The sequence below is a fragment of the Biomphalaria glabrata genome, chromosome 6, assembly GCF_947242115.1.
Source record: "Biomphalaria glabrata chromosome 6, xgBioGlab47.1, whole genome shotgun sequence".
Lineage (NCBI taxonomy): Eukaryota > Metazoa > Mollusca > Gastropoda > Planorbidae > Biomphalaria > Biomphalaria glabrata.
The window spans coordinates 3,274,626-3,291,863 of NC_074716.1; the positions used below are offsets into that span (position 1 = coordinate 3,274,626).

The 17,238-nt window shown below is 37.1% G+C and overlaps 2 protein-coding genes across 3 annotated transcripts in view; one reads left to right on the forward strand and one right to left on the reverse strand.

Moving 5' to 3' along the window:
• The window catches only part of LOC106061980 (proteasomal ATPase-associated factor 1-like), a 164,626-nt gene that overhangs the window by 58,855 nt on the left and 88,533 nt on the right, over nucleotides 1-17,238 (forward strand). The gene's annotated exons all lie outside the window — the stretch shown is intronic.
• Nucleotides 1,391-14,443, reverse strand: LOC106058191 (uncharacterized). 2 transcript variants are annotated; one of them, XM_056034095.1, is made up of 9 exons: nucleotides 14,038-14,443; nucleotides 10,782-10,961; nucleotides 8,587-8,783; nucleotides 7,137-7,312; nucleotides 6,431-6,684; nucleotides 6,063-6,161; nucleotides 3,911-4,070; nucleotides 1,640-1,808; nucleotides 1,391-1,594 (listed from the first exon to the last, which is right to left on the reverse strand). In XM_056034095.1, the coding sequence occupies exons 1-9, from the start codon at nucleotides 14,431-14,433 to the stop codon at nucleotides 1,576-1,578; spliced, it is 1,650 nt and encodes a 549-aa protein (XP_055890070.1). In that variant the 5' UTR covers nucleotides 14,434-14,443; the 3' UTR covers nucleotides 1,391-1,575. The 2 variants fall into 2 exon arrangements, with proteins under 2 accessions (XP_055890070.1, XP_055890069.1); XM_056034094.1 differs by lacking the exon at nucleotides 1,391-1,594 and having other exon boundaries at nucleotides 1,601-1,808.

Sequence of the window (17,238 nt, forward strand, 5' to 3'; positions counted from 1 at the left end):
ACAATGGCTAGCCAGGAAAACCAGTGACTTGGCAGAATTTAGGTCATTGTTTAATATGCATGACTGAATGCATGACGCGTAGGACGTAATCATCTTCTTTTTTTTTTTTGAAGCAACGTCTGTATTATAAGATAAGAAGAAAGTCAAACTGAATGCCCATTTGTTTTAGGCCAATAGAATTATCTTATCTTATAATATATAACAATTATTTCAACTGTAGAGCAGTACCAGCAAGGGTATGATATATAATGATATGAGTGTTTCACGACTAAGTGACAATTTAGGCCTAGTCTTGAAGCCTAGACCTAAAACCTAGATGAATTTCGCATTTATTCATTGTCATGTATGATGTAAGAACTGTGTCAAGCTTTGCCCGCTCGAGAATTGGTCTGTTTAGTCACAGCACGTTTTGGCCAGTTTTAAAGGGAGGCAATTAACACCAATACATGTAATACATTTGGGCGCATCCTTTGTCACGCGAGATAGAAGACGTATGGATCATAAATAATTTAAATCTAAGGAGATAAACCTTTTCTAGATTCGGATTTATTATGACAAAATTCACTGCTTTTATCTGTTAGTATTTCTTTTAAATTGAAACTAATTAACTGTAACTGGGAATCAGTTACACAGATCGGGTCTCAAACAAGGAAATGCTTTGCCGAACTGGGAGTCTGGAACTAATAGAGGTTGTGGCATAGCGTCGCATGAGGTTTGCGGGACATGTTCTACGACAAAATGAATTTCGCATACCAAGAGTTGCGATGACATGGAGGCCAACACGAGGAAAGCGCAAACAGGGACGTCCTATTATTACTTGGCGCCACACCTTCATGGAGGACCTCAGAACAGTGGACACCAGGTGGGAGGAGGCTTCAGACATTGCCAACGACAGATTTTTATGGAGCTTGCTGCCCAATGCGCCGAACGGCGCGGGAGGACCTAAGTCTAAGTAAGTCTAACTGTAATACTTCTAACAATACTGTAATACTAATACTTCTAATTAATACATTGCACCTAGAACACAATCGGTCAATCCAATTGCATACAATTATTGGTTTTGTATACTCGAAAAAGGACCTCATTCACCAATCGTAAATAAACAACATCGAGCCACGTGCTTCCCCATCTCTTCTATACAAATAACGATCTAATTTTAATCAACAATGGTTATCACGTGACATTTTTCCCCGTTGTTTTATCAATATTATCACGTGGCATTTCGTTTTGGTGAATGTGGTCCATTAGAGATGTTCATTTATGGCGGGGAAAAGAACTAGCTTCTTGCTGTAGGAAGTGTAGACTAAATAGGCTTTTTTTAAATTTACAAGACAACTTTTGTGTACTTTCAAGTAGGCCTACCAGAATCAAATGCTCTAAGCTCTTCTGTATGTAGATGTATTACTTTTTAGTTGGCAACAGTGAAATTCAATTGAGCATCCTTGACATTGTTGAGTTTATCGTAAAAAATCTTTAATTTAGCACATCAAATATAGGCCTATACAAAATAAAAAAGTCTTCTGTTACAAGATTGTATCATTTCTGTTGCCCAATAGTAAAACCACTGTTAACAGTTTATGTATAAGTGAAATAGGCAATAGTAAAACCACTGTTAACAGTTTATGTATAAGTGAAATAGGCAGTGATGTTACAGGAAGTCTGAGATATCGAACAGCTACAGCTGTCTACTAAGATTCGGACCCAGTGGGCGCTGTAGCCATCAGGGAAAACATAATATCTGTAAGGCGTCTCTGCACTATGTAAGTCTAAACTGGTCAGTGTCATCCACTGCTCCACGCCTCTGTGACCTAAATGTGAAAAAAAGATGAGTAAAAATATCAAAACTTTTGCGTTGAGGTATGTGAAGGTAAAAAAAATACTCATAAAGAAAGAAAGATAAAGGCGCATTCCTCGTTCCATATGTTAGGACAAATTTTTACAAATACTCCTTCTTCCCTAATGGTATTAGAGCATGGAATGGGTTGCCTGAGCTAGCCGGGAAAACCAATGACTTGGCAGAATTTAGGTCATTGGTTAATATGCATGACTAAATGCATGACGCGTAGGACGTAATCATCTTCTTTTTTTGAAGTAACGTCTGTATTTTATAAGATAAGATACGTTTGATTGTGGGAATGAATGATCAGTAATGTTGTTGTACTAGCACTAATGATTGAAATCACAAAACGAGGTCCCAAATACGTCTTCATTTTCTATAAAGCTTCTATTAACTCACTCTGTCCGTCTGTCCGTCTGTCTGTCTGTCACAGTTTTTTTTACACGTTCTTTCTCCCACTTTCCATTCTCGGATCAAATTGAAACTTTGCTCATTTAATCGTTGTTCCTAGAGAAATATGAACCAACCAAAAATAACCAGTTCATTAATTAATTAGTGCTAATAAATTAAATAAGTTTGATATTGATTAATGGGAATACATTTTACAATATTGATATAAAAAAAGACAGTTCCCCTTTCTGGTAGGTCGGTTTTGCTGGCCACATGACACACTCGTTAACCGTGGTTCAGAGAAACAGATTAACTTTACATCACCTGCCCTATAGATCGCAAAGTTTGAAAGGTAATTTTTAAGACAGTATCTTATCTTATACAATACAGACGTAACTTCAAAAAAGAAGATTACGTCCTACGTGTGTTAATCAACTTCTTTAATTCTGCCAGGTCGCTGGTTTTTCTGGCTGACTTTGGCAACCCATTCCATGCTCTAATAACACTAAGGAAGAAGGAGCATCTGTACAAGTACCGAGGTACTTAAAAGTTTGAACTACTTCAATATTCTTTCCATCTACCGAAACAATAAAAGTTTGAACTATTTCAATCATAGACTTATATATTATATCTAGACTGGAAACCGGAAACAAATTCTTATCCGCGATTGATCGTTTCACAGACCTAGGCCTATATATATAGATTTTTTTTTGTACGTAAATTTTTCAAGCTCTAAGGGAAGTCGCCCAAATCAAATCAATCTTTTCTGTCTTAGAAAAGTAATGATCTTTAGTTTTCAAAGTTTAGAAATAATGCAAAATCACTTCTCGGATTTTCTTTAGAATGGGCTATTAATCACAGAACCATATATTCACGCTAATATATGAAAAAAAGCTATTTATATATAATATCATATATAAATTATTATATAATGTTTCAAAAATCCTAGATTGAAATAATGCATGTCTGTTGATTTTAATCATCTTATGTACATTTAAATAGATTGATTACCTAGATCTTTCTAGATTATGCATCTAAAAATTGCAAAATAATAATTATGAGACGATAGTACTCTTATTTTTGATGTTCATTTACTAGATCTAGATCTAAAAAATAAATTATATGTTACGTAGGTTAGGGTTGGAAAAAAACGTTACTTCTTTTAACTACTTTACAAAACAACGCCTTGATCCAACTTTCTAAAAAAAAAAAAATTCACATATTTGTAGTGTTAAAAAATCTCCATGTCCAGTCTAGATATAGTATTAAATATACGTTTATGATTTCAATATTCTTTCCATCTTCCGAAACAATAAAAGTTTGAACTATTTCAATATTCTTTCCATTTACCGAAACAATAAAAGTTTGAACTATTTCAATATTCTTTCAATCCACCGAAACAATAAAAGTTTGAACTATTTCAATATTCGTTCAATCCACCGAAACAATAAAAGTTTGAACTATTTCAATATTCTTTCCATCCACTTCTTCTTCTTCATCCACTGAAACAATACCATTTTCATTTTTTACCTTACGAAAGTCGATTATCATTAACGGCTAGGCATAACTAGGAATCAATTGCAATGTAAAAAAATACGTAGTAATTAAGTATGTTGCTCTATCGAAGAATAGATTGTGATATCTCTTATTAGTTTCAGTTGTTTGTTAATGATCACTACTGACCTGCGGCTCCAGTAAAATCCACTTGGACCGTCAACATGGCTTGACCAGTGGCGTCGTGTTGAGCAACGTGGACAACCTTCTTGTCAAATCCGGTCATCAAGTATGGGTCCGACACGTCCCCGGTGGACACCGAGTCCTGCCTCCACACAGCGCCCCAGCCCTAGAGCAAAAAGACAGTTGTTTCGTCTGCAAGGGTACGAGATTATTAAGGTGGGATAATTAGGGGGAGGGGGGACCACCGCTGAGACGCAAAATATCAAAATTTAAAATTAAAAAAAATTTTTTTTTTTTTTCATTATTTGAAAGTTATCGATAAAGCAGTCTTAGTCTTAGTGTTATCCATTTATCTACAAGTTTTGAACATTAAAATGTTATTTTAACTATAAATATTATTTTAGTCATTTTTCTACAGCAGCGGTTCTCAACCTAATAAGCTCGGCGACCGATTTTTACAATCCACCACTCTGCCGCGACCCACACACACACACACACACACACATACAGCAATAGAAGAATAGACAAAAACAATCCATTTTTTCGATGGTCTTAGGCGACCCCTGGCAAATCGTCAAGGTTGTCGCGATCCACAGGTTGAGAACCCCTGCTCTACAGCATGTATAATGTTTATTTCATCGAATTCCGAATGAGCATGTAAGTAATACTCTTCGTAACGCGTCAAATGCCTAGGAGTATTCATATTCGACCTAAGCTTATTGGCTATCAATGAAAACATTCTTTATACACTTTCCTAAAATAACCGAAGTAATAATAAATAGCATTTCGGCTTTGAACGGAAATCAGTAGGCCTAGTCACCGAGAGTCGAGAGTGTAAAATATATTTATATATAGTATCTTATTATTTTCGACAAAATGATTGGTCGGCATTGGGGTTTCGCTCTTATCGGCGTTAGTTTCAACATAAAACAAATATGGCGGTTTACGTTTCATAGATGGTAACGTTATAGATTCTCTAAGTATAGATCTACATTGTTTATGGACGTCTGGTTTATTTACACCAGTCTCGCTCTGAAAACGAGGCAACAACCTTGAGCAAAGACGTAGACCACGAAATGAGAATTTAAACGGAAAGCGAAGCTTCGATAGAGCTAGATGTGGTGAAATATATAGGTTACAACAGGGTCTTTTAAGCCACTCAAGGCAATGTAGGCAATGCCTTGTTAAAAATATCTTATTCTAAATATCTTATTTTTAAGTTGCTTTTTGTTGTTGATAATCGTAATATATAAACAATCCAGGATCTATAGAAACAAGCTAGGATCTATACTATAGAAACAAGCCAGGACCTATACTATAGAAACAAGCCAGGACCTATACTATAGAAACAAGCCAGGGTCTATACTATAGAAACAAGCCAGGACCTATACTATAGAAACAAGCCAGGATCTATACTATAGAAACAAGCCAGGATCTATACTATAGAAACAAGCCAGGATCTGTACTATAGAAACAAGCCAGGATCTATACTATAGAAACAAGCCAGGACCTATACTATAGAAACAAGCTAGGATCTATACTATAGAAACAAGCCAGGATCTATACTATAGAAACAAGCCAGGACCTATACTATAGAAACAAGTCAGGATCTATACTATAGAAACAAGCCAGGATCTATACTATAGAAACAAGCCAGGACCTATACTATAGAAACAAGCCAGGATCTATACTATAGAAACAAGCCAGGACCCATACTATAGAAACAAGCCAGGATCTATACTATAGAAACAAGCCAGGACCTATACTATAGAAACAAGCCAGGATCTATACTATAGAAACAAGCCAGGACCCATACTATAGAAACAAGCCAGGATCTATACTATAGAAACAAGCCATGATCTATACTATAGAAACAAGCCAGGATCTATACTATAGAAACAAGCCAGGACCTATACTATAGAAACAAGCCAGTATCTATACTATAGAAACAAGTCAGGACCTATACTATAGAAACAAGCCAGGATCTATACTATAGAAACAAGCCAGGATCTATACTATAGAAACAAGCCATGATCTATACTATAGAAACAAGCCAGGACCTATACTATAGAAACAAGCCAGGATCTATACTATAGAAACAAGCCAGGATCTATACACTGATAGGTTCCAATGACGTAAAATATGTGCTCGTGTTTACCTGAGGTTTCCCAAAACTCCAAAGGTCATCAGTCTTTCCAAACCAAAGTCCAGACTGAGACTGACCAGTGACCACATTGTTGTCGTAGATCGAGGACACCTGTTAATGACGACAGAACAAGGACTACACAAGCTGTTTCAATATTTGTCTGTGTTTTATTGTCTTATGTGAAACCTCACAATCTATAAGTGACGATTAGTATTGAAGGCCGCAAACACGGACATGTGACGTGGCAAGGAATTATTGGTCTAAACTGCCCACAGGTTGCGACGTCACTGGTCAGTGTTCAGGCCTTCTATAACAATTGGTCTTGGTTCAACAGACTAAGGGGATAGATGAAGGTGAAGTATTCTGTTTGGTCACCTCACCTGGTTTCCTCCCAAGACGAGGAATCCTCTAAATGAGGTAAAGTCTGGAATGACACGAAGATGCTGGGATATGGGGCGTATCCCCCAGGTACTTCCGGCCCATCCCAAGGGAGACAACTCATAAAACATTCCGTGCATGTCCATGAGGTATCGTTCCGTCTCTACTTCCCTGATTCTGGGCCACTCAGTCTGCCAGAGATGATCAAAGGCGTGAGAGGCTTTTGGTAGTCTGTACGTCTGCCAGTAGTTGTACTCTGTAACAGAAGATAGGTATCAAATACTTTTGGTAGTCTGTACGTCTGCCAATAGCTGTACTCTGTAAGAGAAGATAGGTATCAAATACTTTTGGTAGTCTGTACGTCTGCCAGTAGTTGTACTCTGTAAGAGAAGATAGGTATCAAATACTTTTGGTAGTCTGTACGTCTGCCAATAGCTGTACTCTGTAAGAGAAGATAGGTATCAAATACTTTTGGTAATCTGTACGTCTGTTAGTAGTTGTACTCTGTAACAGAAGATAGGTATCAAATACTTTTGGTAGTCTGTTCGTCTGTCAGTAGTTGTACTCTGTAAGAGAAGATAGGTATCAAATACTTTTGGTAGTCTATACGTCTGTTAGTTGTTGTCTTCTATAAAATGTTAACTTTTGATTGTATGCAAGTCAATTAATATCTTTTAAACTGGTAAATTATAAAAAAAAATAATTTACCCGTTTCGGTGCCATCGTACACTTTGAGAATCACTGATCGATAGTCCCAGCCTAAAGCGTAGATGACCTGACCTAAGTTTCGTCGTCCAGTTACTTCTACGAATGCAGTGTCCGAAATGATAGTCCAGCTGTTGCCTGGACCTTTCCACTCTGCAAGCCGACCTCCGTGGAGAAGACTGCAGCAAAACCATGGTTAAATTCTATTACAAACTTTTTCCAATTCAGTAAAGTTACAGTCTCTTTTTATTTTATTCGATTGTAAAGAAATTTAACGCCTGCTTATATTCCAGTCATTGGTACAGCAGTGCAAACAGTTTTCTTTCATTACTCTTAATAATTGCACACATTTGATTTGGTCTAATTCTGATATCAGAAGATATGGAAATAAATAGCAAATTTGGCCTCTTTCTTGTCCACACTTTAGCAGACGATTGAGAGGAGTTCTTCTTTGGCCTACAGTTTAAAATAATGATAGGTTATACAATGCAGGCATGCTGTTTTGATATGATAGAGTGGTCAAGACTAGCCCTCAGAGTACAACACAGGGAACATGTGGTCAGGGTGGCCAGAAGAAGAGTGATGCACTTCGTTAAAGAGTGGGCTGAACTATTTCTTGACACACCCCGCGGAGGGATTCTGTCCTATTTTTATATAACACCCCGCGGAGGGATTTCGTCATATTTTTATATAACCCCCGGGGAGGGATTCTGTCCTATTTTTATATAACACCCCGCGGAGGGATTCTGTCCTATTTTTATATAACACCCCGCGGAGGGATTCTGTCCTATTTTTATATAACACCCCGCGGAGGGATTCTGTCCTATTTTTATATAACACCCCGCGGAGGGATTTCGTCCTATTTTTATATAACACACCGCGGAGGGATTCTGACCTATATATAACCTGGAAACATGGACTTAAGGTGTGCACATATCCACATAGAATACCCACATCACATAAGGTCAAGAGTCCAGTGATGATAATGATGATTTTGATTTTTACTTCAACTACTATTTAAAAAAAAAACCACTATATTTATGAATGTTTAGTACAAAGCGTGTATCAATACACTCTGTCTGTCTGGTACAACTCTTGTACACGTTATTTCTCCCACTTCCCATACAAGGATCAGGTTGAAACTTAAAACAATTATTCATTGTCGAAGACAATTCACGAATCAAATTAAATTAATTAGCGGTAATCGAGTACTTTTGTCCATTCATCCATCCCAGTGGCGCTAAAGCCCATGGAAGGCTCTGTCCTATTTTAAACCAACAATTAATTTTGTATATAAATACATATATATAAGAGGGATAAATCTTGCAGTACTGAGATATGGATGGTAGTAATTGTACTGTTCTTTCCCTTATATAAGCTTCTATGTTTATCTAACGATTTGTTAACATATAGTAATGGCTGTGCTATTAAAAAAAAATAGAAGAGGAATCACCCTTTGAAGTCGTTCAAATCGAAAGTGTTGCTGGCCACGACCAGTCTTCCGTTCATGGTGTGAGCAGCTTTGAACTGCGGCTCCTCGCCCTCTGAGACTGGGATGTTCAGCTCTTTGACCAGGTCAAACAACTGAGTGCAGAGCAGGCTGGTGACGTCACACTCCCACAGCGGCCCGTCCATCCCCAGCATGTACACCTGCGCCCGAACCAGACGAGAAATAGAGAAGAGGTGTCACGTGACTTGTGTTGTATTTTTTGAATGGCTCGAAACATCTATTTAAATATATTTAAATGACTAAGGTTTACTTAGGCCAGTGTTTCCCAACCTCTTTTTCCTTTTACGGAACACTTCACACATTCGAAGTATTTAGAGCAGCGGTTCTCAACCTTTTTTGCTCGGCGACCCCTTATTTTAATCCCTCACTCTGCCGCGACCCCCACCCACACAGCATTAGAAGAATAGACAATAGCAATCTATATTTTCGATGATCTTAGGCGACCCCTGGCAAATCGTCAATCGACCCCCAAGGGGGTCGCGACTCACAGGTTGAGAACCCCTGATTTAGCGGAACACTTCGCTTATTTTTTAGAGAGATTAATTCACGTGTTGGCCTACTAGTTAATTATTCCAGTAGTTCGTGGAACACCTAGTCAGGCCGTTTTTTATCTATCGCATAACGCGCGACACTTCCACAGTGACTTTAATAACATGTTTGTTTAATTACAAGAGTCTGTTTAATAACGAGAGTTTGTTTAATTACAAGAGTCTGTTTGATAACAAGTTTGTTTAATAACAAGAGTCTGTTTAATAACAAGTTTGTTTAATAACAAGAGTCTGTTTAATAACAAGAGTTTGTCTAACAACAAGTCTGTTTAATAACAAGAGTTTGTCTAACAACAAGTCTGTTTAATAACAAGAGTTTGTCTAACAACAAGTCTGTTTAATAACAAGAGTTTGTCTAACAACAAGTCTGTTTAATAACAATGCTTCCGTTTGTTTCAAATAATAATTCGTTTTTAAAGTCTATTGAAGATGTCGATTTGAAACTTGTTTTTCTTTTCTTTCTTTGGGTAATACTAAACTTCACTTCGACCTCTTATCTTATAAACTACAGACGTTACTTATTTGGAGAAGATAATTACGTCCTACGCGTATCTAGTCGTGCATTTAAATTACAGGCTTAAACTCATTGGTTTTCTTGGCTGATTCAGAAACCTGTTCCATGCCTAATGGCAATAAAGAAGAATTTATTACATTGTACAAATTTGTCCTAGCATATGGAATAAGAAATGTGCCTTTATCTTTGTGTCTTTCTGCGTATTTCAATAGGTTGTGCTTTTGTATTTTGTAAATAATATTTCAGTATTCTATGTATTTAGCGACGTAACTTTCTATCCTGTCTTGAAGCGTCTCTAGGTGTAGTGATTTCAATATAGGCGGCCGATAACTCTTGTTAAGGTTCTAACATCTATGGGCCTATAGATTAATTATGCACAAGTAAATTGGTTAAAGCAGTGATGCCCAACCTAATTCAATCTGCGGGCCATTTTAATTTCCAACATTACTGTCGCGGGCCACATGATGGAAAAGATACAAAAACTTAAATAAAATTGACCTGAAACTATTTCATTTCAAACCCGAGGATCTAGTACTTGCATTGAATTATTGGGATATTTAAAATTTCTTTTATATTTATAAAATGACTTAAATTCTGTTTATATATTTTTTCAGACTTTCTTTATAAAAACAAACATGTTGGCTAGCAATGGTATCATGTTCTACACAAAAGTAAAGATCCGTTCAGTTTTCCAAGTAGATTCTAAATTCCAATCTCATGAACGCACGAATGTTAAATGCCTTGGTAGTAATCCATTAGAAAAAAAGTGAGGGCCCTAACGTAAAGATACATCTTGAACATTGTTTTGGGATGGGGGGGGGGGAATTTTCTATATTTTGAGCTGACGTTTCGGCGGGCCGGATGGAAGTACGTCGCGGGCCGTATCTGGCCCGCGGGCCTTACTTTGGGCATCACTGGGTTAAAGGATACGTTAAATAAAACCTACTTGCGCTAACGCGATTTAATATTTCATACAAAATAAATTTTTAAAAAATTTTAAAAAAAAATGAACATAGCCTACTAAAAAAATATTAATACCAATACATTCAAAAGTAGGTCGTACAATGAAAACTGACCATAGACTCTGGGCTGGTCAAGTGCTCAGCAGTCGCAGCCACTCGGACGTGGAGGAGCTGCGTGAAATTCTTAATGTTTCCCTCCATGTCAATGACCCATGCACCAATGATGAGCTGATTGGTTTGTCTGTGCAGCAGACGATTCGCAAAAGTGGAATTATGGTCCACCATCTTGAACATCTGACAAAACAAAGATTTGTATGCCAACAATCGTTTTAATTTCTTCAAAGACTTATAGTCATAGACATCAATAGATATAGACTGGCCAAAGGAAGTAACTTCATGTAACTTGAAAACATGTACATCTATTGTTGTCGGATTTCCGAATTCTGAAAAGTTGCATGATCTTCAGTCTTAGAGATTAAACAAAACTCCACTGCTGTATAATAAAATACACACATTTTCGTTTCATAAAACTCTTTTATCGGCCAGTCTATATTTATTTATGTCTATGCTTATAGTTTTGTTTTTGTTTTGTTACATGAACAGTTATAGTGTAAAGTCTGAAGTATTGTATTATTAAATTATTTGTATTTACCCATAATAAAGTAGTAAAGTTTCCCCTTTCAGACCTTGTGGTCTATATGGCAGATGATGTAAAGGTCGTCTGATTCTTTGGCCCAGAAACCAAGCGTTTTACCGCTCAGCCACCGCGCCACCCGTAATAGTAAATATAATTTGTAAAAAAATTTTATATGATTAGTATTCAACAACGACTACCGTAGTTTTCGCTCATACAACCCGCGGGCTTTACCCCCCCCCCCTCTTGTGTGGGATATACAAAGGTGCGGAGTTTACTTTTTTTTTTTAAATTATCAACATAGCATAACGGAAACTAAGGACATACCGGTGGGTCTATATACCCTCCCCCCCCCCCTATAGTTCGCTGTGTGGTTGTGAGAGTTATATTGGAAAGTCTATAACAGCGGTTCTCAACCTTTTAAGCTCGGCGACCCCTCTTTACAATCCCACACTCTGCCGCGACCCCCCCCCCCCCACCCGCTCAGACACATAGCACTAGAAGAATAGACAAAACTATTCATTTTTTTGATGGTCTCTTGCGACACCTGGCAAATCGTCAATCGACCCCCAAGGGGGTCGTGACCCACAGGTTGAGAACCCCTGGTCTATATGAACATTTCATTATAAACCTCAAGGAAACAAAGAGTAGAGTAGAGAGTCTTGAATATTCCAGTAATCAATTGTGACAAGTCAGTAGCTAAACAAATTGGCCGATACCGGTATCTTATCTTATCTTATATAATACAGACGTTACCTCAAAAAAAGAAGATGGTTACGTCATGCATTCTGTCGTGCATATTAACCAATGACTTAAATTCTGCCAAGTCACTGGTTTTCCTGGCTAGCTCAGGCAACCCATTCCATGCTCTAATAGCACTAGGGAAGAAAGAGCATTTGTACAAATTTGTCCTAGCATATGGGACGAGGAATGTGCCTTTATCTTTGTGTCTTTTATTAAATTTTGTTTTTGTATTTGAAGATTATGGTTCAGTGTTTTATGTATGATTGCTACTTTACTTTTGAGCCTTCTGTCCTGAAGGTTTCTAAATTTAGTGATTTTACTAAAGGTGTTACCCTGGTTAAGTGTGAATATTCGTTTGTTATGAATCTCACTGCTCTATTTTGTGTCTGATCCAGTTTCTTATAAAATTTATATGATTTATATATATTTATATATTGTCAAAAGGTATAGACTTCACTGAATACATCCGCAGTCAATCTCCAGTCTCACTAATGTCACTGTCCTCGCTAGTGAAACCATCGAAACTTGTATCCTATTCACTGTCTTCACCGTCTTCTTCCAATAAATGAAGCATGTTGGCAGCAGTGGTACAGCAGTTATAAGTCACCATCATCATGGTCAGCATCAGCGTCCACAGGTCAACGACTTTTCTGTCAAAACAACATAGGCCTACTACAGACACGACGTTACTACAATAGGCTGATAGTTCACACTCTATGTATCGCTTGTTGGAACAACCGGAACACGATCGCGTCTCGAGGGACAGACGTCTGATGAGCAACAACTTTATGGACTGGTAGTTTACGTCCAGTCCCGCTTTGCACAAGCGGGGTATAATAAAAGTGCGGGTTGTACGATTTGGTTTTTACTTATTTTGTAATTTGGGCGGGGTATAAGCCAGTGGGAATGGTACGCGTATGCGGGGTATGTGCGCCGTTAAGCATGTCTTGAAGAGTTAAGGCAACTATTGTCGTAGTTGGGCCGAACACTTTTAATCATTCAACACTGGACGCCATCTTAGGCCGGAAGGGAGATGTTCACAACCAAAGACGCATAACTCACAATGACTAAGGGCTATAACTTACATGCGTATTAACATACGCAAAATACTGTAGCTGTTGTGCAGAGTAGTGGAGTCTTCAGCAATGCTTACGCATTAACAAAGAAGCTTGTAGTGGCATTTGTTCTCTCCCGCCTCGACTACTGATAGGTTGTGCTGGCGGGTATGTCAGACCACGAAGACGTCTGGCTTTAACGAATTCAGAAAAAAAACAACTCTCCATGGAGAGATATTCGCAAATCAAAATGCGATTCTGCCGCTTTTATCCTGCGTACAATTTTTTTTGTTGCTTCCCTGAGGGTGCAAGAATTGATTACATGATGACCTTACTCTTTCATTAGTTCCATTATAGTGATGAAATGATATGAACTGATCACTCTTATCTTATAAAATACAGACGTTACTTCAAAAAAAGAATATCTATATCTCTCAGAGAGCTCTGCGCACCATTGGCTCAACTTTTTCAGTCAATACTTTCTGTTCGCGGGCTTGGAGCTCGGTTTCTATTGAACTCAGACAAAACGTTTACTACATTCAGACATTCAAGAACATTCAGACATTCAAGAACATTCAGACATTCAAGAACATTCAGACATTCAAGAACATTCAGACATTCAAGAACATTCAGACATTCAAGAACATTCAGACATTCAAGAACATTCAGACATTCAAGAACATTCAGACATTCAAGAACATTCAGACATTGAAGAACATTCAGACATTTAAGAACATTCAGACATTCAAGAACATTCAGACATTCAAGAACATTCAGACATTCAAGAACATTCAGACCTGTTCAAACTTTATTTAAACTAGTTAGCTTTTTCAATCTTGTTTTGTTAAACATTTGTCATGTTTCTATAATGCCTTAATCCTACATTATCATATTTACTAACAGTGCTCTATACATTTAAATTATACTTATTCATTACCTCAAACGAATCATACATCATATAAAGTCCAGCTCCAGTACCGCCTCCAGGGGCAGTCAGGTAAGACACCATGTACAGTCTATCTGCCCACGGCATCAATGCCCCGATACCGCTTTCCGATCTCACCGGACCGCTGTCCGCCACGACGGCAAGACTCGGAAAAATTCCGTTGACCTGAAATGGAGTTCCACCGGAAGTTCTCCTCAATCGCTCATGCGTATCGGGAGAACATTTTGGCATTGAGGCTTCTGCTGACCTAGTTAGCGGCCGGGTCGGTTTAGATCGCTTGTCCAGCCGGTAAGAACTATTTACCATCTCCTGGGCACAAACTTGCGACCTATCTAGCTCAATCACACACATTGTGATGGCAAAGAGTATGATATAAATCCTTCCCATGTCAATAGCATAACTATTTGAATTTAATGTAGGCCTACATATAGTCAAGTAACTGTGATGTATAGAAAACTTAAATTCAGTTATAGATCCATAATTACATTAACACAGAGGTCTAGTTCAAACATCATTTCTACACATGCACTTTGCAAGAAGTTAGACCTTAGGCAACTTTTGTTGATAACAGCGTTCATATCGATACAAGGTGTGTGTGTGTGTGTGTGTGTGTGTGACAGTGTATGTATGTGTGTGTTTTAGAGAGAGAGAGCGAGTTTTTTGATGACGTAAGTGCTAACTAAAGCAATCAAACGTAGCCTACTCGTGGATATCTAATGCATAGATAGATAGATAGATAGATAGATAGATAGATAGATAGATAGATAGATAGATAGATAGATAGATAGATAGATAGATAGATAGATAGATAGACAGACGTACATACATACAGACAGATAGATAGACACAGACAGACAGATAGATAGATAGATAGATAGATAGATAGATAGATAGATAGATAGATAGATAGATAGATAGATAGATAGATTATTGATTCGCACCACTAAATTCTGAAAATGTATTAAAACGGGGACCTATTAGAAGTGATGGAGGTAAAAAGTTTCGAAGATAATGAGTTGTGTCCCTTTGAAGGACGATCACAATTAAAGTCTAGGCGTACATTAGCTGGTTCCACGACAATTCGTTCACTGACATTTCGTTCACCGACAAATCGTTCACGACTTTTCGTTCACGCGACTATTCGTTCACCAGACATTTCGTTCACCCGACAATTCGTTCACGCGACTATTCGCTCACTGGATAGTAACATATTGTTAATTTTATATATTTTCGTCGCGTGTTAAATTTATTTACATTAAAACTTTTGTAGCTATTATTTCCAAATGCAAAAAAAATTCTAGAGATCATGTCAATTCCGAGTTTATTTAATTTCGTTGTTGTTGTTGTTGTTAATATTTTGTTAATGAGGACAGTATGTGATACAAATTATACTTAAAATAAAAAAAAAATATAAAAAAGAGATCTTACAAGCTAGCTGAAAAATGTAAACGGGCCCTCACTTTACTATAGGTAACATTTTTACTTTCACCTTTAATATACCTTTACACCCCCCCTCTTTTTTTTTTCATCTACCGGGAATCTACCCATTCATCTGGATACTCTAGTTAACACCTAGTGGAGTGCTAGACAGACTGGCTCCTCTGGAAGTCATACAACTTTATTGGACATTGCCTATACATATGTTCAATCTGTTAACATTGAAAATATAATCTACTAGACACGAGTATAGTACTTTCCATCAAGTTTAAAAGAAGTTTTGTTTTATTTTTATTTTAGTTAACTTGTTTCTATATGTGACCACCCATTGGTAGACTAATTTGATTGCTTGGATTTCAATAACAAATTTATTGAAACAATTTTATTTTGTTGTATTGCGATAAATTATATATGTTGTATATGTAATTAGTTTTTTTTTTCTTAGATGTCTCAATTGATAAGTATTAACCTTAGATCTGTATCTAGTATGTGACGTTCAGAGTTAAACAGTGAAACCATATATTGTACCAAATCTAGTACCATTGTTAAAAATCTAAATTATCTCTCGTAAAAACACTGAAAGGATTGTGGAAAAAATACTAGTGTGTCTGAGCTAGCCAGGAAAACCAGTGACTTGGCAGAATGCATGACGCGTAGGACGTAATCATCTTCTTTTTTGAAGAAACGTCTGTATTATATAAGATAAGATTTGTTTTTGTTAATAAGATATCAATAAAATGGGTATGTTAATTAAACATCTGGACCGCTATTAACAAGATAAGCAAATATGGGTAGGTCGAACAAGACTACATGATGGACATGAGTGTAAAAGAAGGCCTACATGTTAAAAGTAAAAATGTTACCTATAGTAAAGTGAGGTCCCATTTAAATTTTTCAGCTTGCTTGTAAGATCTCTTTTTTCTTTTCAGTATAATTTTTTATCCCATACTGTCCTCGTTAACAAAATATTAACAACAAACAAACAAAAATTGACAAAGAATTTCGGATCAGGCCCGACCTCTAGCAATGTTTTGGTTTTGGAAATATCCAGTGAACGATTTGTCTGTGAACAATTTGTCTGTGAACGAATTGTTAGTGAACGATTTGTCGCGTGGACGATTTGTTGTGAACCAACTGACGGTGAACAAGTTGTCGGTGAACAAGTTGTCTGTGAGCGAATAGTCCGTGAGCGAATAGTCGCGTGAACGAATTGTTGAGTGAACGAAATGTCTGGTGAACGAATAGTCGCGTGAACGAAAAGTCGTGAACGATTTGTCGGTGAACGAAATGTCAGTGAACGAATTGTCGTGTCCCCCATTAGCTAGAGCTCAGCTTGTGTCAGAACAAAAAAAAAAATGAGCATCATCAGATCTGAAGTGGTTACTGTATCTAGCAGTCAAGGACAAACAACTCGAGAATTATCTAGATAACTATTTGTTACTGTATCTATCAGTCAAGGACAAACAACTCGAGAATTATCTAGATAACTATTAAAGTGCAAAGCATAGATCTACAGATCTAAGTTAACATTCCCGTTTTATCATTTAATGGTCATTTATATGTTCTCTCTTATGATAACTATGAAAAAAAAATAAAAAATTTTTGAAAGTAATAAATATATACATTTAGCCATGCTAATATTCAAAACTAACAGACTATAGATGTATCATTTAAAATTTTATAAAATATACAAATACAGAAAATGTCTTTAGTGGCCCCAAATGCGATATCCCCTTAAACAAGGAATAAATATGT